The following is a 26,254-nucleotide window of genomic DNA, read 5'->3' on the forward strand; positions in this document are numbered from 1 at the left end:
AAAAAAACATTCATATCTTGTCTGACATCTCTGCTACAAATTCTGGTCATCAACTCTGGTTTTCAATTGAAATTGGAATTGTTAATTCACACAATAATAGGAGTGATAAATTGGTGATAAATTTTTTTGTAAATAATGAAATAGGGGGGATAACGCCTTTTTTTCAGGGGTGATTTTTCAAAAATTTATTTTAAAAAAAGTACTAACTAGCAAATGTTTTTTATTAGCTCGCAATTTTCTTCAAAACTACTTCAATGAGGAAAAAAATAAAAATTTGGAATATCTATACATGAGGGGTTAATTGATCGGATCTGGCATTTAGGGAAAAAATCCTTATGGTTCCTTATTGGCACTGGCGCCATCTATCGAAATTCTAGACCAATTTAGATTTTTCTAGAAAAGTTTAGATTTTTCCAGAAAATTCGAGAAAATTCTCCAGTTTTTAAAGCAATAAATTAGAATTTTGAGAGATCCTTAGCGCTGGTCCGCAATACCGTTGGACCGACATTTGGTCATTATTGCACGAAATAGATAAAATTCTGGAAATCACTGAGCCACCCGATTGCGGAGTGACCAGCCCCACGACCAAGATCTCTCGACTTATTCTGATCCTAAAATATCGCTTGAAAAACGCATAGCCAAGACGAATAATAAAAAAATGATCAACAGGAGTGACGAATCCCTCGATCGAAAATGTCGACTCCATTGGGTGATGGGACGGCGGCCAATCAGTCCGACACAGGAGGTGTGAAGGGCTTTACGATCACTGGACGTATGACCTCCGAGAGAGAGCGTGTTCTGGGTATGAGTCCTGAGGAACGTGCCTGGCGTGCCCAGTGGCTCAAGGATCAAGTTCTAGCCCCAGACGAGCCCAAGGAAAATCCCGAGTACTACAGGCAGAGGTACAACATTCTGAGAAGATTCTACCGTGCACCACTGAAAGCCTTTGAGGACGCTCTCCGTCCCAAACTTGGCGCTGAATTCGCTTACGTAATTCGTCATCTCATAAGCTCAGCTGCATTTAGCATGATCGGAGTTTGGAGTATCATGTATTACTTCAAGTACAATCAGAGTGACTGGACGAAGAAATCAGGATGGAAAGTCGGAATGTCGAGGAAAAAGCTGTTCCCGAATGATCCAGAGTGGCCCAATTTTGAAACCAAGCAAGATCACGAGTATGCTTCCTATGGTTTTACAAAGTCAAACATATAATTGTATTTATTTGGAGGAAGAATGTATTCAAAATGAGAGGATGCTTGTTCTCCTTTGCTACTTTGTGAATACTAGTGTATTTAGGCTTATGTGAATAAAATGGAACGTTTAAAGGAATTGGGATCCTTGGGGCTCTTTTAGGGGTGAGAGAGAGAGATTTAGAAATCGTTTCTGTCAATCATTATACAAGGTGTCCCAGAAATGTCGTCCACCTTTTCAGGGGGTAAGAGGATAAAATTCGAATCTATGTCTTTTCAACTAGGCGACATTTCAACTGCTCAGCTTTAAATACACGCCAGGGGTCGCCTCGGAAACATGGATCGGACCCAAAGTACATCGATACCGGCCCCTCCCCGCCCGTAGGAATCGTGGTTGAGGGATGTAACAATTCACTAACAAATGGGATAGTTATAAAACAATCACAGTATATTTATGAGACGTTGACTACACAGGGGAAGGCTGGGGAAAATGAAGNGTTCACTCCTGAGCATTTGGCGATCGGTACTGGACTCCCTCGTTGAGGTGTTTCTCAATTCGCAAGACAGCCCAATTCCATAGATGGAATTAATCCGAAATATACACGTGACACAATAGGGAGCGAGTGAGACAGCACGGGAGTTTCGTTCGCCCGTCAATCATCTTTTCCTCTGTGTCCGTGGTCAACGCTTAGATGTGTGCGTCTGCAGGTGAGATGCTCCCCCCCAAATTCGAAATTTATATGTGGAATTGTTAAAGCGGTAAAAAATGTCGAACCATTCATGACAAATGCAGTGAGATTGGCATAACGCCTTTAACATACGTCTCCAAGTATCGATTCATTGAAGCCCTTAAGAAATCGGTTTTTTCGTGTCAGAAGATGAGAAAATGACTAAAAATAATAAAAGCTTCGATTCAGTGAATCAGGAATATGAGAATTTCAAATTGAATAAATAGAGAGTTTATGCAGAGGAAAACCTTCAGATATGAATAAAATATAACCGCCGCTTACGGTCAATCGCTTTGAGTTCGAAGGGAAGCAATATCTTCTTTTCTTTCTGTCAATTTTTTTTTCAGATTTTTCCTAGATCTTTCAAATTCATCATTACGTCGATTTATGCAAGTGCGGCGCGACCAACGGCGTTCGTAACTTGATTTATGTGTTTTATGTTTTTGAATTAACATAAGGCATCAAAAAAATTAATTGTCCATTGGTAAAGAAAAATATTTTTAATGCAAATGTGAAAATTGGATTACATGAATTTCATAAACACTTTGTTAGTACAGTCTATAGTTTTATACGAAAATGTTGCTCAGAGTGCTTAAGTTAGGTAAATTGATCATCGTTCATTTTTTCTCTTGGTCCTTCTTCTCCTCTGCAGGTGAGGTGGGTGTTTCAGGGGGGCTCTCTCCCCTTCCTCCATTGAGGAAATTCGTCAAATGGAGAATTGCAACGACACTATGCATATATGCAGCCACATCCTCTCTCTTCAGTGTCCTCAACTGAGCCGCGACTGAATGGTACACGCGATTCGCAGTCTTGCTGGATAATTGACCAATTGTTTGCACTGTGTGCAGTACTTTGTTCTCGTCGGCTGAGACTGGTGCTGTAATTAACGCATATTCCAACATAAATTCCTGTTTCTTTCTGAAATGCGGGGGAAACTTGGCGCCATGAATTTTCAGCCCCAGGGGAATGGCAAAATCTGAAAGTTGGCTATAAAGAATTGTTCTTTTTATAGAAACCGGTCGGAGTGAGTTGAATATGATCGGAACAAGATAAATAATGTTATGAAATGTTTAAAAATACGAGGTGGAGGCGCCGCTATCTTGAAAGCCCCTTCCGGCAGTGGGACGTCGTACTCAAGCAAAATGGCGGCTCCCATACCGGTCAACCACCTTGTATTTTTGAACATTTTTAAAAACTGTCGGATTCGATATTTCTTTTTTCAATTGATTGTTTATAATCATTCTCATTGCAAAGAGCAATACAATCGATGAGAATCATATGTTCCAATTTATCAGCTGTTAAATTTTCATATTACAATAAATGATTTGCTCATGTTCAGGCATGAAAAAATTCAATACAAAAACTTTGCGAATTCGCTGGAACAGTCAATTGGAATTCTCTAGAAATTCTATTGGAATTCTATTCAAATTCTAGGGAATTTTCAAGCGAAAAATTCAAACAGAAAAATCTAAATCTGTTGTCTTTCCAATCAAATATCTAATAGAATCTGCGCAAAAAACAAATGGAATTTTAACGAGAATCTTCTAGAATTTCAATTGAATCCCCACAGAATTTCCAGAGAAGTTCAATAGAATTTTCTAGCGAATTCGCTAATGTTTTCTATTAAATTTTTTCATACGTGTTCTAATTCCTATGAGACGACATTTCTTGGACGCTTTGCCTCCTTCAACTCGTTAGATCCAGTTCCTAGGGAAGGAACGAATTTTTCAAGCTGTCTTTCAGATCTTCTCACCTCCTTTTGGCTGAGAACTCGTAGACAAAGTTTTCCCCGTATTTCAGAAGTTTTCTCTTACTCCCGAGGTCTCTTAATTAAAAGTCTCCCGTCAAATCAAGACTCCAAATCAAATAATAAAATATCGAAAAAATCACCTGGTGCAGCCTCTTCGCCCACTACAGGCGGAAAATAGTGATCCAAAAGTCTGTTAACAAGTGCACTAGTGTTGTCAATACCCTGAACGGCCAGTGCTCCGTAGTGAGTGTTGAGAATCTCATTTGCCTTGTTAATACTAATTTCTTTAACAGTGGAAGCTTGGTGAGTTGCTGATTCCTTAACAGCCGTGATTTTCTCAATTGTGGGTTGAAGAGAAGTGCTCATCACGTTCCTCGCAGCCTCGTAAATCTGTAATCAGTCCTTATTATGAGCTTGGTACAGTGAGTTCCGCGGGAGTGACCTCCGACTCCATTCGAAAATGGAGTTGAGATCCATGAGGAATTGTAATCGATTCGATATTCAGCAAGTCAGTAGCGAAAACAGGTTCGAGTCGACGGAGCATCTGGGTTGTCATGCGTGGAAAAATTCACAGGTCGATTTTATTTTATTTAACAAAATTCAAGAAGAGAAACTACTGCCATCTGAATTTAGCATATCTCACGCAATTTTTGGGGTTTACGGGACATCTGACGTGAATCCGAATTATTCTTTTAATCTTTGTTATTGATGCGTTCAAAGGTCTGACGCAATAGGCGCCTGTACTTCAGTGTGTTTGTCCATGACTCGCGGTGATAACGTTTACAGTCCAGTATTATTTTATTAACGAGTCTTTCCGTTGGACATAACTTGTTATATTGACGGAAGTGAAACTAGCGAAGGATTCGACTGTAGAAAATTCGATTCAGGGGAATCTAAGGATGCGCACACGAGTAAATTTCATAGAAAAACCTAGCGAATTCGTTGGAAAATTCCATTGGATTTCTACTGAACTTTTTATTAGTTTTTGGCCAATTCTATTAAAATGCGCAATAGAAAATATTCAACAGAATTTGATTTTTCTGTGTAACTTATTCTCTTCAGATATTTTCAGCTGTAATACCCCGAGACCTTCAAAATTATCGGATACTTCCCGAATATTTTGTTGCATAGCAACGAGAGGGATCAGTTTTGCAGATTAAAATCCCGAGCGCGCAGCCCGAGATTATTAAAAATTACCAGAAAAAAGCGTACAAATTACGTTTCGAAGCGTAATCCACGAGCGAAGTAAAATTCAATAAAAAGTGTGAGTCAGAACTGAAATTGTACGAATCGCCACGTAAATTCTACGAGTTGTTTCGTAAAAATGTAAAGATTAACCACTTGTCTGATGACTCACGAGTGTGGGGACAACAAGTCGTTCCGTAATTTTTTCCCAACGATTGGAAAATTTTATGGAACGGAACGTAGAAATAATTCACCAGCTTCATAAAAATTGTTGAACGTTCAAGAATTTTTTATTTTGGAGGCATAATAAGTCGGAAAGTTTCTATAAAATTTTACTTCATCGGCAAAAATTACGTGACAATTTCGTAATTTTTTCGGTGATGAACCTGAGAATTCACTGAACGTTTCAGATTTCTTCTCTTTGATTCCTATAAAAATCGCCGGAAAACGATTCCCCATTGCGGATTAACTGAATTGTTCCGTATTTTTTACTGAATATTTCTCTCCGTGTAGAGCATTTGCAGATTTTCTAAAGAATTGAAATTGTGTTAAACGACGCAATTGAAAAAATCCTAAGCAACTGTGTCCTTGATACGGCAGTTAAAAACGTCAAATTCTGATAACCCCCAATAGAATTCGAAGGTGAATCCGCGCGAAAAAAATAATACCGATGGAAATTTGGTCAACCTAATTCGCTACCGAATTGCTAATGAAAAAAAAAATAGTATTTCCTTCATTACTCACTTCCTGCGGTGGTTGTTTGACCATCGGAACTTTTTGCTCGACAATATCGAGGCCATGGCACAATTTCTGATCGACGGTATTAATTTGTCCCTCAAATTTCTTAGCTATTGGGGCTGCGATGGGTGCAGCAGTGGCTGCCGCGTAGTTTATTCCTGCCTCAGCCTGATTCAATGCCCAATTTACGAGATGATGGGAGCCCTTGACGTACGAATACGTTGAACCAGTTTTTTCGATAGCTGTACTGACCACTGGAATATTCTTGACTCGATTCAATACCTCCAAATGGGGTCCATCCTTGGTAGGACTCGGTACTTGCTCTGCCATTTTTTCAATTCTGGTGAAAATACCCTCTCAACTGTTTAAAAATTGAAAAAAAGTCAATTTATGGATTGCAGTGCTTGGACTTTGGACGCGACGTGGAAGGCTACTCATGACTGTTTTATTATCTGATCGAAATTGCGGCTGAAATTGCCTTCGAGTTGAATTCCCATTGACAAAAATAAATGTAACGGACGAATTTTTGAAATTACGAAAAAATTTTATTTGAATGTCTGGATGACAAATAACGGGCGTCTTTTTTATTTATTTCATCAGTCTTCTGTTTCAGAGGAATTGAAAATATTTTTAGTTTATTTTCGGGAATATGGGAATTTCAGCGGTTGATAATTTTTGGGATATCTGGGATTTTGAGAAATACTTACTTTACTGTATTGACAGTTGATTCGTACTGAAAGCCGGTAGACTGATATGTATAAGCCACGACTCGTGCGAAGTTACTGTAATTCTATGGTCGGTGTATTACGTAGCAACCGACGAGCTCATATGGAAGGAGGGGATTCTGCCCAGGCCCGTACCCCGTGAATGAACAAACGCATCTAATTCTTATTTATTGAAAATAACTACTAGAATCTTCACACGGAATGTCTCTGGACTGAGAAAAATTTCGATGCTACGAGTGTCCGAATATGTACAATGAAAATTTATGGATTAAAAATCCGGTTTCTGATGGTGAAATTTGAATTTCAAGATGGGAAATTTTCTAGAATAAAACGACGCAGCTGGAGTGTGCGCAGACACGTGATTTCGATGTGATGTGGGGGTCAAGCTTGGTCGAAACTTCGTCATTTCAATCCCGGTTTTACTTTTCTAGGAGAGACACGTCTCGCTTGGACTCGCGGCTTAATCATCGTCTCAATGATACCGCCATTTCGATGGGAATGATGAAATGTTGATGATTAATTGATCATGATTAAGTGGATTTTTGTTTTCACGGAAGGGATGAGTCATCAACTGAGAACACGGACGAAAACATTTAATAGAAAAACCAATCGAATTTGTTAGAAAATTCTATTGAATTTCTATTGAACTGATCTATTAGTTTTTGGCCGATTCTATTGAAATGTTCAATAGAAAATATTCAGTAGAACAAGTCAATAGAATTCAATTTTTCTATATAACTTATTCTATTGAGATATTTTCTATAGAATTTCCTTGGCTCAAGTTTTCTAAGTTTTTTCGTTCGATTTTCTTGATGAGAAGAAAAGAAAAATAGAATGAAAAAAACTTAGGAAATTTGAGTCGAGCAAATTCTATAGAAAATATATGAAAGAATAAGTTATATAGAAAAATCGAATTCTGTTGACTTTTTCTATTGAATGTTTTATATTGAACGTGTTAATAGAATCAGCCAAAAACTAATAGAAAGTTTAATAGAAATTCAATAGAATTTTCTAACGAATTCGATAGGTTTTTCTATTAAATTTTTTCGTGAGGGAATAGACGTATTCAAAAATTAATGGAAAAATATATCGCTTTTTTTAAAAAATTCTATTGCTTTTTTATTGAAACTCGACAATGATTTTAGAGGAGTTGTACGGGGAATTCTAGTTACGGAGATCTCTATTGGAGATTATGGCAAATGCTCTTCGGTAATTAGAGTATATATCTGCTCCAACGAATTTTTTGAGAAAACTGAATTAATTCGTCATTTATTACAAAAAGAAATTGAAATCAATAAGAAAATTGAGTCGGACTCAGTTAGGTAAATAACTTGAAGGTGGTGACTGTCGCGAACTCTGGGCAATGCTAAGTGCTGGTGAAGCTTGATATTTTAAAAATAAGTGCTTCACTGCACATTGAATTTATGTGAACACCTCATAATTGAAATTTAAAAAACTGCTTTTAGAAGGAAAAGTGTAGTGCCTACAGTGAAAATTTAGTCGTCAGTAGGAAATAATCTCAAAAAATCTTCTTCATCGAATGCTCTCATAGATTAGAATTACGTAAACCGGATTATGACATCAGTATATCTTTATTATTAATTTACAATCTCATACAAAATAATACTAAACATCTAGGTGAACGCATGCGTTAGAATCGAACAGTCAATTTCCCAAATCAATGATCAATTTTCAAAAAAAATCACGACCATCTTTAAAAAAAGAGTGATTAGTCTTTTTTCATTTTTTTCAATTTACAATTGTATTAATTGATCTCGTACGAGGCAATACTAAACATCAACAAACAATTTTTCAAATCAATAATCAATTTTCACAACAAATTCTCATAACAATTTTCAGAAAAGAGTGACTAATCTTTTTCTGTTTTCCTCCAATTTACAATTTGAATTGATATGAACTATACATAACGTACAAACAGAACTATAAAAGTATGAAACAATGATAACTTTCATCACATGATTCCTTTTCATAGTAAAAATGAATCTTTCTTGTCGATGAATGGAAGGGTGTCTCTAGTCGCCCTTGGCGTGGCCGTTGGACTCTGACAATTTCTTCTGGGATGAATCCTTCATGGGAGTAGTGAACTGATGCACTTTCTCGTTCACAGCGTGGAGGTACCGGGCAATTTGCAGAAATTCGACAACATTGTTGATGTATGTTCTCACTTTGTCTTTGTTAATGGTACGAAGATTGTAGACAACGTTGCCGTAGACTCGACGTGCCGCTTTATTCGACAGTCTTCCAACTGTCTGGAGGGTGTGGAGGAGGGCATCCTCCTCGGCTGACGCGGGCTCTGTGATTAGGAAGGCTCAATTAGGGTCTTCATGACAATTTCCAGGACAGGAGAATTAAAACGGTTATAGAAAACTTTGCGCCGTGAATTTTCAGGCAAAAGGAGATGGAAAAATCTGAACAGTGGCTTTAAAAATTTGTTCTGTTTATAGAAACCGAATGGAGTGAGCGGACGATGATTTGAAGAGGATAAATAATTTTTAGGAATGTTTAAAAATGCGAGGTGGGGCCGCCGCCATCTTTCAAGCTCTTTGAGTATTCAAGCAAGATGGCGGCACCTGTCAACCGCCTCGTACTTTTGAACATTTCTCAAAATTCTTTATCCTCTTCGGATCAAATTCAACTTATTTCACCCAGTTCTTAAAGGAGGAACAAATTTTTTCAATTATCCTTCAGATTTTTTTATCTCTCATTAATACAGGAAAGGGACGTTGAGGGGGGCATCCTCCTCGGCTGACGTGGGCTTTGTGATTAGTAAGGCTCAATTAGCTTCTTCATGACGATTTCCAGGACGGGAGAAGTGAAACAGTTAGAGTAGTATGAACACAACTCAATTTTCATCGTGGTCAACCTCCGCCGCCCGCCATTTTTCTTTAATTAGAATTGAGTGGCTAACCGGAAAAATTCAAAAAAATTTCAAAGGTTCAAAGTTTTTTCTTCGCTCTCGAGGCCTGTCAAAAATTATCACAAACTCCGTGGAATTTATGATAATCCAGTCGTAATCGTCTATTTAATTTGTTGAGATGCTGACCATCACTCCTTTTGCGAAAACGTGATAATTCGTCAAGTCGATTTCAAACGTTTCAGTTCTTCGCTAATGACTTCTCTCGTTTTAGAGAGGGAAAAATAATTCGTGAGGTATTTAGGGATGAGGGGTTAATTAGGAGTCACTAACCTTCGACGATCTCCGCTCCAGTCGGTGGAAAGTATCTGTCGATGAGTTTATCCACTACCGATGCAGTACTGTCCAGTCGATGGACTGCTACTGTGCCGTAGTAACTACCCAATATTTGATTAGCTTTGTTCCAGCTCAATTCTTTGAGGGAGTTTGCCTGGGAGATTATCAGGGCATTGGCGTATGAGATCCTCGACACCGCTGGCTGCACTGTTTGTAAGGCGAACATATAGCCTTTCTCCAATATCTGGAAGGTTGAATTTAAGAATCTATGAATTTAAGGATATCCCAGTACTTTGGCTCTTTTTTCTCCAGTGAAATGCTTTTTCACTTTTGTAGTCGAGTATTTCATTTGAGCTTTCATTTGAGCCCCATTTGACCCTAAATTTCCGGACATTTACAATGATTTTATTATTTAACCTTTGCAGGTCGGAATTGGAATCTCGATATTAAACCGTTAGAGAACATTTTTAAATCTGAAAAAAAATTGGAAGGTTTTCTTTTCGTGGAAGATTGATGGAATAATTAAAAAATTGCAGCTTTTTTAAATTACGAGATAATTAGACTCGAGTCGAATTAGAAAATTAGAATCGACGGGAAGCTAATAGAATTTTCTATCGAATTGTCGAGGTTTTTTTGTGAAATTTTTCCATACGTGTTACTTTTAAACTGGTAATTCTCTTCGTAACAGACGAATGAAAAAATTTTGCAGATCCAGCCGGATGATGTCAAATTTCGATTTTTCTATGTAAATCTTAATCTATTTAAGTGTTTACTATATAAATTCCACCCGGCTATATTTATCTGTTTTTTGTTTTTAATTTTTTTAATGAAAAAGGAAGAAAATGGAACGAAAACTCTCAGAATTCATGTCATGGAATTCCTATAAATTATTCTTAATAGAAAAAAAGTATAGAAAGAAGCAATTCTACTAATTTTCTCTATAATAAAATAGTTTTTGTCGGAAATCTTCTGCAAAAAAGATGCGCAGTGGAATCTAAAAACTAATGGAATTTCCAACAGAAGTTCAATAGAACTCAAATAGAATTTTCTATGTGAATTCTCGAGCATTTGCTATCGATAATTTATGTCAGAAATGATTGATTTCAAGAGAATGTTTACTTTCACATTTAACGATTAATTAATTAATTAAATTAGAAGTAAAATTAATTAACGTATTAATTTTACATTAAACGAGACGTGAAAAGTTGACTTATTATATTAGACTATTAAACATTCTAAAACTATAATTCGAATTTCGATTTGCATTCGTTTTAATTTTTGAGATTGATGTGAAGAGTATTAGCATTGAAAGAAGAGATGAGTAGAATATGCCGGCATGGGAATATAATGCAGCAATTAAACAATTCAGGAACGTCCCCTTGGCCGGCAATTAATTTCCAATTATTTCCAATTAGTGCTATAATTAGCCTATCTGGCGATGCCCGCCGAAAATATTATCACGCTTGATGGAGGTCTCCGCAATCTTCTCGTCACAACAAAATATTTTTGTTTCTTATCAATTATTACTCATCGGCTAGGGCTATTTACGCTTCACGTGTGCTTATTACTCGGTTCGTTGCTTCAATTCATGTGGAATCAATCAGGGGAATTCACTGATTCTTATATAGCAATGGATTTAATCAGGACTTTTATTATTCCTCTTTTATGGAAAAAAGTTTTTAAAAAATTGAAATTGAGGCGAATTGAAAGGAAAATGGGTAAAAAAAGAGCATTGCAATGAAAATAGTGCAGTGAAAAAAAAAGTTCAGAAAATGTGTAGTTTAAGACTCGGTTGGACACGGTAAAGGTACGAGTGCCGTTGGTCGCACCGTAAGCACCTTCAATTCGACGGAGTTTATACGAGAAAACGTTTTGTTTAATCGTCAATTACCCAAAAAGCTAATTTTTTTAAATCTGAAATTTTCACCAAAAATGGCTCCCCATAAATGGCTCTAAATACAACAGATAAAAATTTGAAAAGAACGTGTGACATAATATTCAAGTGACCCTTTCTGAAGATTTCATAGGGAGAAAAATGATATATTCAAGTATATGTTCATGATATGAACTCACATGTTCGGGGGTCTCATTGACAATCGGCACCTTCTCCTGTATTTTCTCGAGACCCCTGCACAATTTATCATCAACAAAGTGAATTGGTGTCTCGAACTTCATGGCAATTGGAGCTGCAAAGGGCGCTGCCCGTCTCGTAGCATCGCTAATTGAATTTTCAGCTGTTGATAGTACCCAGTGAAGAAGCTGATTCGAGTCTTTAACGCGTGAATAAGTCGACGCTGATACAGCTATTGCTTGCTCCACAACCGGTAATCCGAGTACACGATTGAACACCTCAATCTGCGGAAATGATACCTGAGCTGCTGCCATTTTTTCCGTTTTTGATGGAGAGACAACTTTTCCTGAGGTAAAAATCAATGAAAATAAATGAAGAATCAATGAAATTGGATGAAATCAATTGTGTTAGTGGAAATCATCTTCAATAATTTTATAATTTCTCATTTTCAATGGTTGAGTTACACTCAGAGATCGAAATGGTTTATTCGAATCAAATAAATCGTTTATTGAATTCTAATGAAGGATTTATTACTATTTTTATTATAAGAAATTAATAATTTATTAATTCCAGATTATTTAAATATTAAAAACGATCATTATTGAGATTATTTTAGTTATATGAAGTGAATAATTCATTAATTCCATGTAGTTAAAACATTTTCATTGAAGCAAACCCATAAATTTATTAAAACCAAACGAAAATGATGTATAATGTGAATGAATAAAAAAAATTTGAATAAATATTTTTATTTGATTCGTATGCCTCATTTCTCTGGGTTCATCTCTCCCTTTGATCAGGAGAAATCGAGTCTGCAAACTCAGAACGATGAATAACAGCAGAGTTGAATGATCCTTGAGCGATGGATAACGTTTTCACGTTACATGAACAGCCGAGAGAAATTTCAACACTTTCACCTGTTTCCTATCATTTCAGGAATTCTCAATACCCTGGATAATTACAGTTTGTTTACATTCACCCCAGGGAAAATCGATATCCGATTCAAAACAAACCTTTCTATGTATAGACGATCTTTCTCTTCATGCGAGTCCCAATACCAGAAAATCAATCAAAAACGAAATCTTAACGTCACGCACGAAAAAATTCTATGAATAATCGAGAGAATTCGCTTGAAAATTGTCGCCTTTTTTAATGGAAATGTTCAATGGAAAGTATTCTATAGAAAAAATCAATGAATCTGATTTTCCTATACAATTTTTTCAAATTTTTTGTTCAATTTAAAAAAATTATGTCGACGAAATTCTACAGAGAATGTGTCAATAGAAAAATTGTACGAAAAGATGAAATTCTACTGTTCATTTCTCTAAAATAGTTTCTATTGAATATTTTCAATAGGAAAAACGCGCAGCTGCGATATTCATCAATAAAATGGGCCAAAAATTAATGCAATAGCGAAGCGGTAAACCGGTACAAGTCGATTTTAACTATTGGCCAGTTTTCAATGAATATCTCAAAATCTAAGGGAGACAGCAAACTTTTTGTCATGACCTTTTTTGTAGCCCTCACCTCGCTCTACAAAAAAGTTCGTAATGAAAATTTCGCTATGTTCCTTAGATTCGAAGATATTCCTCGAAAACTCAGTGAGATAAATCTACTTGAACCGTTTTACCGCTTCGCTACTGAATACAATTTTTTATCGAATTCGTTAAATCTTTCTCGTGCGAATTTTTTCGCGTGTGATCGCTTCAAAAATTCGATAATTCACCAGTCAATCATTGGATCCGATCAATTAACAGATGACTGTTTTATGCAATTATCGTGATAACGAGAGGAAGGCGTCGTAAAAAATTATTGAAACGAGGGATTACAATCGAAGACTCGATAACTTTGACTGCAATCAATCATCAATGAAAGAATCGTCAATTTGAGCAGTCGTACCACTTCCCTCTGAATTACACTGAGACGATAATCCACATAATTTATTATGTCTGATAATACGAGGGTGAAGTAAATGTGGAGACGATTACCGAGTAATGCAAGTGATTAATTCAATTACGCTGAAACGAAGTACTTACAGTTCTTCTTAACGTAAATCCAACGGAAGAGTTTTTCGCTTCAGTCGAAATTATCACTCGCTATCTCAAAATCTTTTACGATGAACAGACGAGGAATAGTGAAATGCAGTGCAGCCGGATGAGAGATGTCTCGGTGCTATCGTATCGAAAGTTAACACAACGAATGGAACTAATGTGCGACACTGAGCCGGCGATGTAATGCGTTATTTGACACGAGGAAGGGAAGGGATTGCGCCGACGTGAGGCTCTACAATGTGCCAATGGAAACGATGGGGGAGTTTGCGAGAACAGTACAAGTACTGAAAGTGCTGTCGTAAAGCTGATCCAAAGTCCAACTTCAAATGTCTCTGCATCATTGCGACAGTGGCGCAGATATTTTTACGGATTTTTTTTTTCGTCATGAGAGGACAAAAATTATAATTCGTGGTGACTCCACACATGAAAGAATTTCATAGCAAAATCTCGCCATTTCGGAATTTTACATTCTATTCACTGTTAGAACTGAAATAATTTAAATTTAGTCGAGGTTCAGTTTAATTTCCAGTAAAGTAACAGTTAATTATATTTAGGGGAGAAAAAATCGGGGAATTTCACTGGAAATTTTTTTGGAATTTTGAGTTTCTATCCAGATTACCTGAATTTTCAATCAAAACGTGAGGATTCAGTACCAAATTACGTAAAATTTTCATTTGATTGCAAACTTTAGAATATGTTTATCTGAATTTTCCTGATTTCTATCAATTTTTGTAGAGTAATTGAAGTGCAATTAATCATTTCAATTGACAGTAGCAGATTCAGCTATTTTTATGGATCAATTTTTTTTGCCATGGGAGGACAAAAATTAGAATTTGTAGTGACTTCACAAATCAGGGAATTTAACAGAAAAAAAAGCTATTTCGGAATTTTCTGTATAAGTTCATTTCACCGGTGGAAAGAATGGAAATTTCGTGGAGGTTCAGTTTAATTTTTAGGAGAATGACATTTAAATCACTCGCGCTCGGCCGCCAGCCTTCATCCGTCGCACGGTTAGCGCAGCGCCGCGGGGTTAAACTGCGCGCGCTGTTGCCACCTTGGAGCTTATCGCTATGCGCGCATTTCAAGTGTGGCCGTGAAAATAGCAACGCTGTCGCTCGAGGGGCCGACAGGGACTCACTCGCACCGGGCGGCGCGGCGCCGCTTTTCTGTCCGTTGGACGCCTCTTTTCTTTTTTTAGCTAAACAAATTTCTGTAGAAAAAAAAACGGACAACATTAACGCTTAATAAAAGGGTTAAACTAGGAGCTCTAATTTTTTCAGAATTTTTATGCGTTGAAAAATACGCTAATAAAATATTTAAAAACGAAAATGGGCGGTACCGCGCTCATTGAGCGAGTGATCGAGGGTTAATTTAATTTAGGGGCAAAATTCTTGAAATTTCACTAAACATTCAATGGAATTCCGCGTTTCTACCTAGATTACTTGAATTTTTCAATCAAAACATCAAGATTTAGTACCAAATTACGCAAAATTTTCAGTTAACTGAATTTTCCTCAATAATTATCAGAATATACATGTTAATTGATCGCGAATTATTCTTCCCCATAATTGGAGTAAATAAAAAAAAATTGTTGCTATTTCGAACTTGCCACCATTCCCCTGAAATAATCCGATAATTGAATTGAATCTAGTCACCTAGTATCGACCAATCAATACCAATAACTCATTTTTTGCCTCGTAGAAATGAAAACCAGGGGACATGTAAAACCACATGGGAGAGAGTGCGGCTTGCGGCTTCAGTGCGTCTGGAAAAATCCTATCCTTTCTGACATGAGTCACGCGACAGAAAGAGTCTCAGCCGGCTTATCGGCCAGGGTCCAACTAAACATACTCAACACTCGTGTTACTTTGCACGACTGACATTGGCAACTTTTTTCATGTCTCTGGTTTTTTTCGTTCCATTTCCATTTGGAATATTTTCGTGCTTATCTGCTTTTTGATAATGTCATTAGTTCTCACTGCGGCGTCTATATTTTGTCTAGACAGCATCCTCATTAGTCTGAGAGGCATTAGATTTTACCCTGTGGTCCTATACGATTTTGTTCTTGATGTTGTCTGTCAAAAATTTTGGTCATCTGCGCGGAAATTCGCCGACGCGTCATTTGGGTTTCAGCGTTGCCGATTTCACTCTACGCTGGCCGGGCGCGTTTAGCGAGTTTCCGGCAACGTTGCGAATCGGAGCTCATAGCCCTGAAGATGCAGACTGCAATGTTTGCGAAACGTCGGCGCAACGCTGAATCCCAACGCGGCATCCATCCGGAAGCCAAAGATTTCGTAGTATAGTTTTGTTTTCTCTCCCGAGGCCTCTTAATGATCTACTTTTGAGTAATTGGGTGGTTACAAAGTGATTCCAAGGGAAAATGTCACGAGGTGTTTATTTCTACTTGACGAATTTCTGAAAAAAACTTTCTCTTGAAGTACAACAGTTTCTTAGAATTATTTATCATATAATTATTTAAAGGATAGAAGATTTAACGAATTAACTCATCTCAATTCCACAGCTTCGACAATGATTTATTTTCTATTTCAAACCATAAAATTTTGACATCGAGTAATTTTGCAAAAGAATTAACAAAATTCAATTACTTTTCCATCCGAGAGAAAAGAAAAATCCGCAAGAGTTGTTGTGAGAAATCCGCAGCTGAAAGACTTTATTAGACACTTGTAAGCATGATTAATCAAGATAATATGTTTTCAATAAGGCATCGACCTGGCCAGAATTGACGAAGACGCATATTGATGAGAAACTTTTGAGGACATCTAGTCGATTCCATTCGACGGACGATTGGCCTCGTTGGTCAGGTGGTTGTTGTGATTATCGTGAGCCTGGTTGGATGCCACCTTCTTGGGCTTGGGACGACCTGCAAGGAATATTGCAGTGCGTTCCTAGGGGAATGGAAAATAAATTCATCGATTTCGATTAATTCCTAGGGGAATGGAAAATAAATTCATCGATTAATCATGGTAACATTCTTCGAAACACGTACGAAAAAATTTATGGTGACCAACTAGGGTTCCACATTTTATAGAATGATTTGGTCTTCTTGCGTTTGGTTGATTCTATGTTTCTGCTCACTGACTTTTTGCTTATTTACATGGTTTGTTTATTTTTTCGCACATTATGTGTTCCGACACTAATATTAATAGAAAGTTTGACGTAGATTGCCGTCAAAGCGCCTGATGAAGCTAAAATAATTTAACGAAACGTCGCACTATGACGATTCAATCAACGTCGGAATTATTTCTCCAATATCCCCTGACCTTTCTTACATTGATTAATATCTTGGAGATGAGAACAATCATTAAGAATGATTTACTCACCAACAATAAATTCGTTGTTACTCTAAGGTGCTCTATGGCCGATCGTAGAATTGATATCTGGGCGTCTGTTTTTTCACTCTTCCCAATTATCGGAGTCATCTAAAAAAAGAGGAATGCAATAAGAACTTCATTCGTAAATGATACTGACTAAATTAACTTTATGCTTTCCATTTGTGGAAAATTGACAACAATTCGAACTCTGATCACTGTCTTTCGAATTGAGTTGAAAATGAACGATTGTTGAAAATAGTCTGACAGCAATATCATTCATACTTCTTCAACTTTAACCTTCGAATTAAGGAGATGCAAGTGAAAATTTTGGTAATCATGAAAAGATTTGGGAAATCCAGAATTTCAAGAGAAGATGAATAAAAAAATTATTGTAGCAAAAACAAATGAAAATAGTTACTAAATGAAAATAGTAACTCCAATTCCAAGCATAGATGTGATTGGTTAAAATCTAGCTTTCCTTCCATGAAAGAGAAAATAATCTTTTTCATAATTGGAGTTTCACCTTTAGTGTGACTTCCGCTATCGACAATAATTGATGTGAAATCGTCATAAGTGTGACTCCGAGGCGCCGCGGGGCCTTGGCCGCAAGGGTCATCGTACCATTCACCAGATGGACGACCCTGCGGGCGGATTCCCTGGTCAAGAGCACCAGCAGTTGTTCGAGGGTTGCAGGACGCGCCTGGTTCTCAGGCTCTGGGAGGCTTAGTGCGGCCCAAAGCTCTTTTGACTTCTGGAAAGCCATCTTTGGATCTGTGGCGATCTATCAATTTTAAGATGGATTACTTTGAAATAGCCGTAGATTTTCAAATGACCGTTCAGATGCACCTTAGAAAGGGCCAGAACTTTCTGGAAATTTTAGGTAATTTCCAAGTTTCTCGTGAAATTTCTGGAATTTTCTGGAAATTTCGAGACTTTTTGTTATTTGTAGATTTTTTCGTAAACTACTAACATGTTGTGGAACTTTCAGGGATTTCCAGAGAATTTCTAGAATTTTACAGAAATTCCTCTATTTTTATGACAACAATTTTCGGAATTTTCCAAAAATTTAATCAATTTTCTGGAAATTTCCAGACTTTTTGTTATTTGTACATTTTTTTGAAAATAACTCACATGTTCTCGAAATTTCAGGCGTTTCCAGAGAATTTCTAGAATTTTACGGAAAATTCTCTATTTTTATGACGAAATTTTTCCAAATTTTCCGGAAATTTCTCGTGTGTTTTGGAAATTTCCAGACTTTTTTTAATTTTTAAATTTTTCTGAAAATTGCACACATTTACTAAAAATTTAATGAATTTCCAGAAAATTTTTGGAATTTTTTGGAAATTTCCAGGCTTTTCTGAAAATTTCTAAAGTTTTACGGGGATTTCTCTATTTTTATGAGAAAATTTTCCGGAAATTTTTCGACTTTTCTAATAAAATATGGACAACAAGAATTTCGCGCTATATTACATGCTAAAGTATGAAATGTTCAAACTTCTGAAAGATTCTAAAATTTACTGGAGAATCCTACAATTTTCTGGAAAAATCTAGAACATTCCCAAGTTTTTGAGAAAGTTCTCAGACTTCCTGTAAGTTTCCAGCCTATTCGCGGGTTTTCCCTAAGAAAATGAAAAAATTTCCGGGTTCTCAAGAGTATTAACGAGTTTCTTTAAAAAAAAATCAAAGAAAAAATGAGATGCGAGGATAATTCCCGGGGCAACGTCAGGAAAAATAGCTACGAATGAACATGCATCATGAACATCAGTAGTGGAGAATCTCCCACGTCACAAACCCGACGAGAAAAAAATCCATGAATCAGATTAAAAAAACTAATGGCAAAAATAACAGGAACACACGAACCAATTCGACGACATAAAGCAACACGTGAATGCACTCCGTGCTCTGATCTTTGAGGGCCCGCGCCTCCGCCAGTGTGCGACGTGTTAGCCTCCTCTGCAATTTCCTCGAAAATCTCGCTCCGTGAATTATAGTGCGCGCTGTTTTACTGGTTGTCTGTACTGGATTTGCATCTGCGCCAAAAATCACATTTTCTTTCAACTCCCCTTCACGCGCTCATAAATTGGCAAATAATTGATGCATATTATTAATTATGTATTTATTTATTAACTTTTTAATCTCATTTCACCATTTTTGTGTAAACAAAAATCCTAGCCAACAATGTCTTGTGACATTAGAAGACGTGGATCGCTATATAAACGCTATTGTCATTTCAGATCCGAGGGAAAACCTCTTGAAAGTCCTGACATGAGATACCCCCTCCCCCTCGTCGATGGCAGTTCAGTCCCATCTCAGGGCCCCAATTGCGGGAACCTCCGGTCTCCCCGAATTTCTCGTTACCGGTCGGAATCCGTGAAATCAAATATTTTTCGTGAAAAATATCTGCCGAAGGCTGGGGCCGAACCCGCGATCTCCCGCACAGTAGACAAACACGCTACTTTTTTCTTATTTAACAATGTTTTTATTTGATGTCCAACAATATTTACATATATACAGTATTTACATCTAACGAAAACCAGTCTTGAAAAAAATTATAATGAGAAATATTTTCCCGCCACGGCGGGCGGAAAGGACACATTTTCTGCCTTTTCGCCTACGCCGTGACGAAAAATAACGTTCTCACCACGGGAGGTAAAATAAAGGACCCTTACCCACGTGCTCAACTCAACTTTTCAACTCTTTCAACAAAAAGTTGATATCGACAATATGACGAAGAGCTGAGCGATAGATCGATCATCTTATAATTGTTCGCAGAACGATTTGCCGAAGTTTCATGACATTTGACCATAAAAAAATTTACTCTTATAAAAAAATGGCGCGAAAATAGCTTACGTCAATCCTTAAGAAAGACGTTCTTCAAGTTAAGATAAATTTGGAATTTTCCCAAGTCTAGCATAAACTTGGCGAAATCAATTGCTGACCGAAAATGTTTCACCTTTTTTTTTCATGGAGGATTTTATTGTTTTCGTTTAGTATTATTACCTTCTTGGGACGTGTCGGTTGGATCCGCCGGTAAATACTGATCCACGTATTTGTCAGCGACGGTGAGTGCACCATCGAGTCGATCAGCTGCGGCGTCCGCTGCTTGACTACCGATTTGCTTGACGCTTCCGGCACGCTTCAATACCGGCCTCACAAATTTGTTATTCACGTACTCTCGCGTGTTCCAGTACAACTAAACAATGGAGATGAGAAATAACTCTTCCGAGAAATAATTTTTTTCGCGGCTCAAGGTTATTTCGATTGAGAAAGAAAATGCAGTGTTCATATACTGGTTCACAATTCATGACAGCACATCGGAAGGGTAGTGCTACTTTAAGTTAAAATTTGCGACTTTTTTAGGAGGGTCCTAAAAATTATTGTAAATCTTAAGAGCCAATTTAGATGGAAATCAACTCCTAAGATATTCACAATGATTTTTACCCCCGTGCAAAAAAAATTTCTTTCAACTTCAACAGTTTTTCCGCTTCGCCACTGAATTATTCAAACGGGGCATGTAAACATTGAATGTGAAAAAATTTTCCATCGTTCCACTATTTTCGTACTGCATTTAGGTCACTTGAATACACGCGATTCACCGTAGAGTATTCAAATGAATGTGATCACCAAGTTGCATAAATTAATTTTCTTTATGACTCACGAGTTGCGGTGGTAAATGAACTGCTGGCACTCTCTGCTCCACAATGTCCATTCCCTTACACAGGAGATTATCCAAAGTTGTGATTGGACCATTGAGAACTAGGATCGCGGGTTTGGCGGATGCAGTTGCCATCGCGAGAGATTGCTCAGCGGTGTCAAGACTCCAATTCATCAGTGAATTGGAACGCTGCATTATTAAAACAAAAAACAGTGGTGAAAAGATGATAGAAATATACAATAGAAAAAAATTATACATTTCGGATTTTCTGTGTAATTTATTCTGAGATATTTTGTACAGAAATGCTTTGGCGTAAGTTTCCCAATTTTTTTTTTCACTACATTTTTTTCTTTTCTCGTTTTTCTTTTCTCAAACAATCCCAACAGAATGAATATTGAATTTTCTAGCAATCATTTCCACGAAAAAAAAAATGCGCGAATGCTGCGGAATTCGTCAGATTCGTCAGAAAAATTTATTTTTCATCACTTTTGCATAAAGTGAAATTTTACGCACGCTCCGCGTGCGCTAAACCCTACTCTCTACACATCGTGATGAAAAATCAGGGTCGATAGTCGTGGGAAAAGTGTCCTAGCGACGCCTTCGGCGAGCGCTACACACCTCCCATGGGTCAAAAAACACTTTTTTGTGATACCAGCCTCAAAAGTTCACTTTTCGAAACGGTTTACTGTGCGTAAAGCAGTTGTTTTCCGCCCGACGTGCGTGAAGTTCACGAGCGTCCGTAAAGTGGATGCACTCTCTTGAACTTTACGCACTCGTGCATAAAATCAACCCCATTACCTCCATTGCCTATGCAAAAGTGAAATGTTACGCACTAGTAACACACTATACTATTACACACTCATATCAAAATATACTATTCCAGGCCGGTATCACAAATTACTCGTTTCGATACGAGTGCGTAAAAGTGTTTTTGACCCGTGGTAGGTGTGTATCGCTCGCCGAAGGCGAGTGCTGCCCTCCCAAAGGTAAAAGAACACTTTTCTCACGATGTGGAACCGTATTTTTCATCGCAACGTGTGGAAAGTGGGATTTCGCGGACGCGGAGCTTGCGTAAAGTTTCACTTTACGTACCAGTGATAAAAATGGATCTTTACGCACAGTAACACAATCCAAGTCAGAGTCTACAATCGACGTACGTCCTCCGTTTGCGTCGCGTTGCAATAAATATAGATATATTAATTCAGTAGCGAAGTGGTAAAACGGTTTAAGTCGACTCATCTCCCAGTTGAGTTTTTCAAGAATATTTCCGAATCTAAGAGAGATAGTGAAATTTTCGTAATCACATTTGTTGTAGCTCTCAATCGGCGCTACAAAAAAGGTCATAACTAGAATTTTGCTATCTTCCTTAGATTCAGAGATATTCGTGGAAAACTGGCCAATAGTCAAAATTGACTTGTACCGTTTTAGCACTTCGTAATATCATTTTTTAATCGCTGCAACGCAATTGATCAATCCAACCACCCGAAACATACCTTAATCTTCTCATAAACATTTCCAGCTATTATCATGCCACTCTCGATCAGCGGTAAACTCGAAATTCGTGCCACAGACTCAAAGTGCGGTAGATCCGAGTGCCGTCTGACGAGTGGCGGTGGTCGTGTCATTTCCGGAACCGAGACTGCTGGAAAATTCAAGAAAATTCGTCTGAATTAATTTATCACGTAATAGGAGAGCGCGAATAGATAAGAAGGTCACGAGGTTTCAGTGTCTCTGGCTCGATGGTTAATGTCGAGGTCTTTTTATTTGATTTTACTCTGGATACTTGCACTCTTTTATTCTTCACTGATGCACGACCGGTGGTTTATTTGTTTATGTCAGCTGCGATAAGTTAGGGATTGGGGGAGGGGGGCTGTCTTGAGTCGTCAATAACTCTGGATTCGAATTCAGGTCCTCCCTCCCACTTTCTTATGAGGAACTTCGATTCAGTCATTTTGACGTGGAGACGTCTTTAATTACATGATGCAGGTAAATTCGTGGAGTTACCCCTAAAATTTTCAAATTTTCCAGAGAATTCTTTGCATTTTTCGAAAATTTGAGTGTCTCAGAAATTGGTAGAACCGAGATATAGATGTTTTCGATGGATTTCCACTGATATGAAAACTTAATATGATTGTGGTAGAAATTATGTTGAAGTCTATTAGGTTCTTCCAAAGTATTTTCACTCCATAAGAATCATTGGTATTTGGATTATCCACGTTCACAATTGCGATTTTGAAATAAGAAATTTTAAAGGCAGAAAATTTACCAATCTCTTGAAGTACGAACGGGTTTTTTCGTTTTTTCAATTATCAAGGGAATCAGTATCAGCTATACATTATCATTTTCAATTCAAATTCGAAATCATTTTGTGTTGAAGTGGCAATATTAAGCTCTGGTCGAACAGGGATTTTCTTTGTTATGAAAAATTCAAATTATTCCATGTAGGTAAAAAACCAAAACAAAATCATCATGAATTAAGGCACGATTGTGAATTATTTGTTTTTAAAAAAAGTGTTGAATATTTGCAATTTAGAATACCGAAATTTAATTTTTTTTCCTATTTATGTAGTTTAGTATGTATATGTTATATTATATTATATGATATATAATATAATATTTATAATATATGTTGTTGTATTTATATGTTATTTACTTTCATTTAATTTTATGACTAATCTATTTTTTGTTGTTTATTATAACAAAAGTCTTAAAAAATGTATTATTTTTTTTTAATTTTTATAATTATATTATAGCATACTATATATACTATATTATATATAATACATTATAATATATTATATGATAGTATAATGCTAAAGAAAGAACACGTTAGGCGGAATAGATTGGCTTCAAAAAACGTTACATTGGATTTTTTATTAAAGAGAATTTGAGAAAATTCTCTGATTATAATTTAAAAATACAATTAAAAAACAATTAAGAAATCCTAAGCGGCTGAATGTTTTATACAACAGTTAGACTCAATGTCACATCTAAGTAGGTGACGACTGACTTTTTAACAACACCTCGACACGTCGACGCACCCGCACATAAATAACATCCTGGACGTGTCCATTTTAAGTCTACCTGCTATATCAAGGATACAGCCGTTTCAGATTTTTTTTGCTATTCCTGTCCCTCGACCTTATATTTTTGGACACTATTTTCTGTCTGTTATGTGCTTGTCTCTATTATCTTATCGCATATTCTTCCTTGACCAGGGAAAACTGCGGAAATGTCAGAGTTATTGATGAATATTTTTGTGAAAAATATCACCCCAGGCTGGGATCGAATCGGCTACCACTGAGCCAGAGCGCCCGACAAATTTTATTTCCTTTCGAAATTTATCTTGCAGATATAGAGAATGAACAATAGCATATTACGTTACTACATCGATATAATTGTATTTTTAGATTTTACGTAATATTTTATGTTACACATTCATCGAAAAATGTATGAGGCACGAAAAGTGGGTTTGAACTCTCACGGTCTATCGGGCCTAGTAGCGTAAATAACCATTTTGCCTCCTCGTCTCAAGAACTAAAAAAAATATTGAATGAAACAATATTGCATAAAAAATAATGCATCGTATCCGCAGAAGAATGACTTCAATTCGCAGAATAACAGGCGAGATTATCGAACGTGAGATGATAACAATTGGCAAGGGGACCAAAATAAAATTGACAGCACTGCAGTAAATCACAAGCCGGGCGGATTGATTGAATTTAAAAACACATATAAGAAGTGGGGTTCAAGTCCCTGGTGATATCACATTCCAAACAAAAGAGAATAATAAAAATACGAAAATGTTGCAAAAGTATTCACAACTCAGAGATGGAATGATAAAACGGGATAAGTCGATTTCACTTCAACATCGATTTTTCAATAATAAAACTTTTGTAAAATTCAAAATTTGATTAAAAGTTGAAAAGTTAAAGTCGAGTTAAATTGAATTGCTGAAGCCTTCATTTGTTATTTTTTCGTAATCTCTATCACCAATTATGAATAATCAGTTTATCACGTCCCCTCCCCACCCTCACAATTATCTCAAACACCAGAATGATTTACGAAGGGAGAAAAATGTTGGTTGAAAAAATTATTTGGTAATTCACCAGAAGCCAGTACATTATACATCGCAGCTCAAGATTTTTCAACTGCGTCGTGTGCAAGAAACAAGGGCGAATATGCGGTTGTGGTGGGGCAACCCGGCGATTGGTCAGGTTTGGTGACGGTTACCTAATTCGAATCTCAACGATAAGATGATCTCTACCTGATACAGTCCTCCGCGAGTACTGTATTGGTTCCCTCTCACTGAAATTGAGTTATGTCACTGAAATACCACTGGACAGTCACGTTGTATGTCTCGTTGAAGAACACTGTGTCGACTGCAAGACACAGACTGACTGCTGTATCTCATCTGGTTTGACCTATGGCACCATTGATTAATACGTCCAATACTCTTTCCTCGTCACTAGTTTTTTCATCAATTTTTTTTACTCATCAAATTTTTAATCATTGCTTTTTTGTCGATTCAAGTGGACGCTGTTGATTAATTTCTTTATGACATTTGAGGGGATGACACGAGGATCGAGAACAAAATAATGAAAGTGATACGTCGATTTCATGATTGTTTTCAAATATTTATTGAAGTGATTGGTGTTTGTTGTGAATTGGAAAATGCAATATAAGCCGGTTTTACGGTGAAACATAAACCCAGCTTCGGTGGAGAAGCTGTGTTATGGTATGGAGGCTCTGTCTGACAGAGCTTCACTTCATTTCATTTTATTTCATAAAGACCCAACAGCTCAAGGCCAATTACTGGATCAAACTACAGTCTACATACAATATAAAAATGAAATGATTAATCGATAAAATTTGACAAAGCTGTCATGACGGAAAGCATTATTAAGATCAAACATCCATACCCCTTGCATTATGTTAACATATTTTAAAGATTACAATTAAGGATATACAAGTGCTTCGTTCAAGTTAGCGACTTTTTTTCAAGCAAAATTTCAGTTTTTCCGAAAATCTTGGCATTTCCATGCTTTTTCGAATGTTTCGAAAAAATAGTTATGAATATATAGATTTTTTTTAGTGTGTGGAAAGAAACGTTTCGTTTCTGCTGTGCAAAATAAAGCAATGATTGTGAATGCAAAAAATTGAAGTCTGGAACCGATTATTTTTTGTGCTTCATTGTAATGTCTCATGATAATTAGATTTATTGTCGCACTTTGTGACTGAAAATGTCTCGAGATAACGACGACACGAGTCCGTCGAATGGACCGAATGGTTTTCCATCCGGATGACGAAATTTTTGCATTGATTTATTGAGATTATTTAATCTAAATGGAAAAGTCACAAAATAAGATCCTTTTAGTCTCCTTTTCTCCTAATTAAGAAGCTCCCAGTGTGGAGCAGAAAATAAGGTGCTCATTAGAATTAGGATTCATGAAATTCTTTGAGAAGAATTGGGAACCTGGCATTTATATCGGAAGTAAATCCACTCTAGATAAGATTCCACAGAAAAATCATTCCTATCATCTGCCAGTTGTCTGTTTTTACCTGAAGCTTATCACCGCCCAGTATCGATGGATCGTTCACGTTGAAGGAATCAGTTA

General features: G+C 36.9%; 3 protein-coding genes across 3 annotated transcripts in view; 1 reads left to right on the forward strand and 2 right to left on the reverse strand.

Annotated features, from left to right (window-relative positions):
- The window catches only part of LOC107048920 (NADH dehydrogenase [ubiquinone] 1 beta subcomplex subunit 6), a 2,377-nt gene extending 1,048 nt beyond the window's left edge, over positions 1-1,329 (forward strand). Inside the window, exon 2 of the mRNA XM_015272369.1 lies at positions 670-1,329. Within this exon, the coding sequence (XP_015127855.1) occupies positions 694-1,212 (519 nt within the window). The 5' untranslated portion in view covers positions 670-693 and the 3' untranslated portion in view covers positions 1,213-1,329. The remainder of the gene's footprint in view (positions 1-669) is intronic.
- A 1,070-nt stretch (positions 1,330-2,399) lies between these two features.
- On the reverse strand, positions 2,400-24,792 carry LOC107048832. The gene is made up of 14 exons (XM_015272261.1): positions 24,746-24,792; positions 22,130-22,278; positions 20,640-20,825; positions 19,982-20,174; positions 18,842-19,011; positions 17,505-17,762; positions 16,991-17,089; positions 16,435-16,555; positions 11,601-11,944; positions 9,525-9,771; positions 8,384-8,630; positions 5,598-5,949; positions 3,809-4,058; positions 2,400-2,795 (listed from the first exon to the last, which is right to left on the reverse strand). The coding sequence occupies exons 1-14, from the start codon at positions 24,765-24,767 to the stop codon at positions 2,536-2,538; spliced, it is 2,898 nt and encodes a 965-aa protein (XP_015127747.1). The 5' UTR covers positions 24,768-24,792; the 3' UTR covers positions 2,400-2,535.
- LOC107048922 (lipid storage droplets surface-binding protein 2) lies at positions 7,890-13,883 on the reverse strand. Its single transcript, XM_015272370.1, has 4 exons — positions 13,635-13,883; positions 11,601-11,944; positions 9,525-9,771; positions 7,890-8,630 (listed from the first exon to the last, which is right to left on the reverse strand). Exons 2-4 carry the CDS (start codon positions 11,910-11,912, stop codon positions 8,350-8,352), a joined length of 840 nt encoding a protein of 279 aa, XP_015127856.1. The 5' UTR covers positions 11,913-11,944; positions 13,635-13,883; the 3' UTR covers positions 7,890-8,349.
- Positions 24,793-26,254: the final 1,462 nt, after the last annotated feature.

The sequence above is a fragment of the Diachasma alloeum genome, unplaced genomic scaffold, assembly GCF_001412515.2.
Source record: "Diachasma alloeum isolate Michigan unplaced genomic scaffold, Dall2.0 Dall_scaffold_00198, whole genome shotgun sequence".
In the NCBI taxonomy this organism is placed as follows: domain Eukaryota; kingdom Metazoa; phylum Arthropoda; class Insecta; order Hymenoptera; family Braconidae; genus Diachasma; species Diachasma alloeum.

Coding starts and splice junctions, on each gene's coding strand:
- LOC107048922 (XM_015272370.1), bottom strand. CDS start 11,912: ATGGCAGCAGCTCAGGTATCATTTCCGCAGATTGAGGTGTTCAATCGT. Junction 9,772..11,600: donor TCAATGAGACCCCCGAACAT/GTGAGTTCATAT, acceptor TCAACCTTCCAG/ATATTGGAGAAAGGCTATAT. Junction 8,631..9,524: donor TGGAGCGGAGATCGTCGAAG/GTTAGTGACTCC, acceptor TCCTAATCACAG/AGCCCGCGTCAGCCGAGGAG.
- LOC107048832 (XM_015272261.1), bottom strand. CDS start 24,767: ATGTATAATGTACTGGCTTCTG. Junction 9,772..11,600: donor TCAATGAGACCCCCGAACAT/GTGAGTTCATAT, acceptor TCAACCTTCCAG/ATATTGGAGAAAGGCTATAT. Junction 4,059..5,597: donor TCAAACAACCACCGCAGGAA/GTGAGTAATGAA, acceptor GACTGATTACAG/ATTTACGAGGCTGCGAGGAA.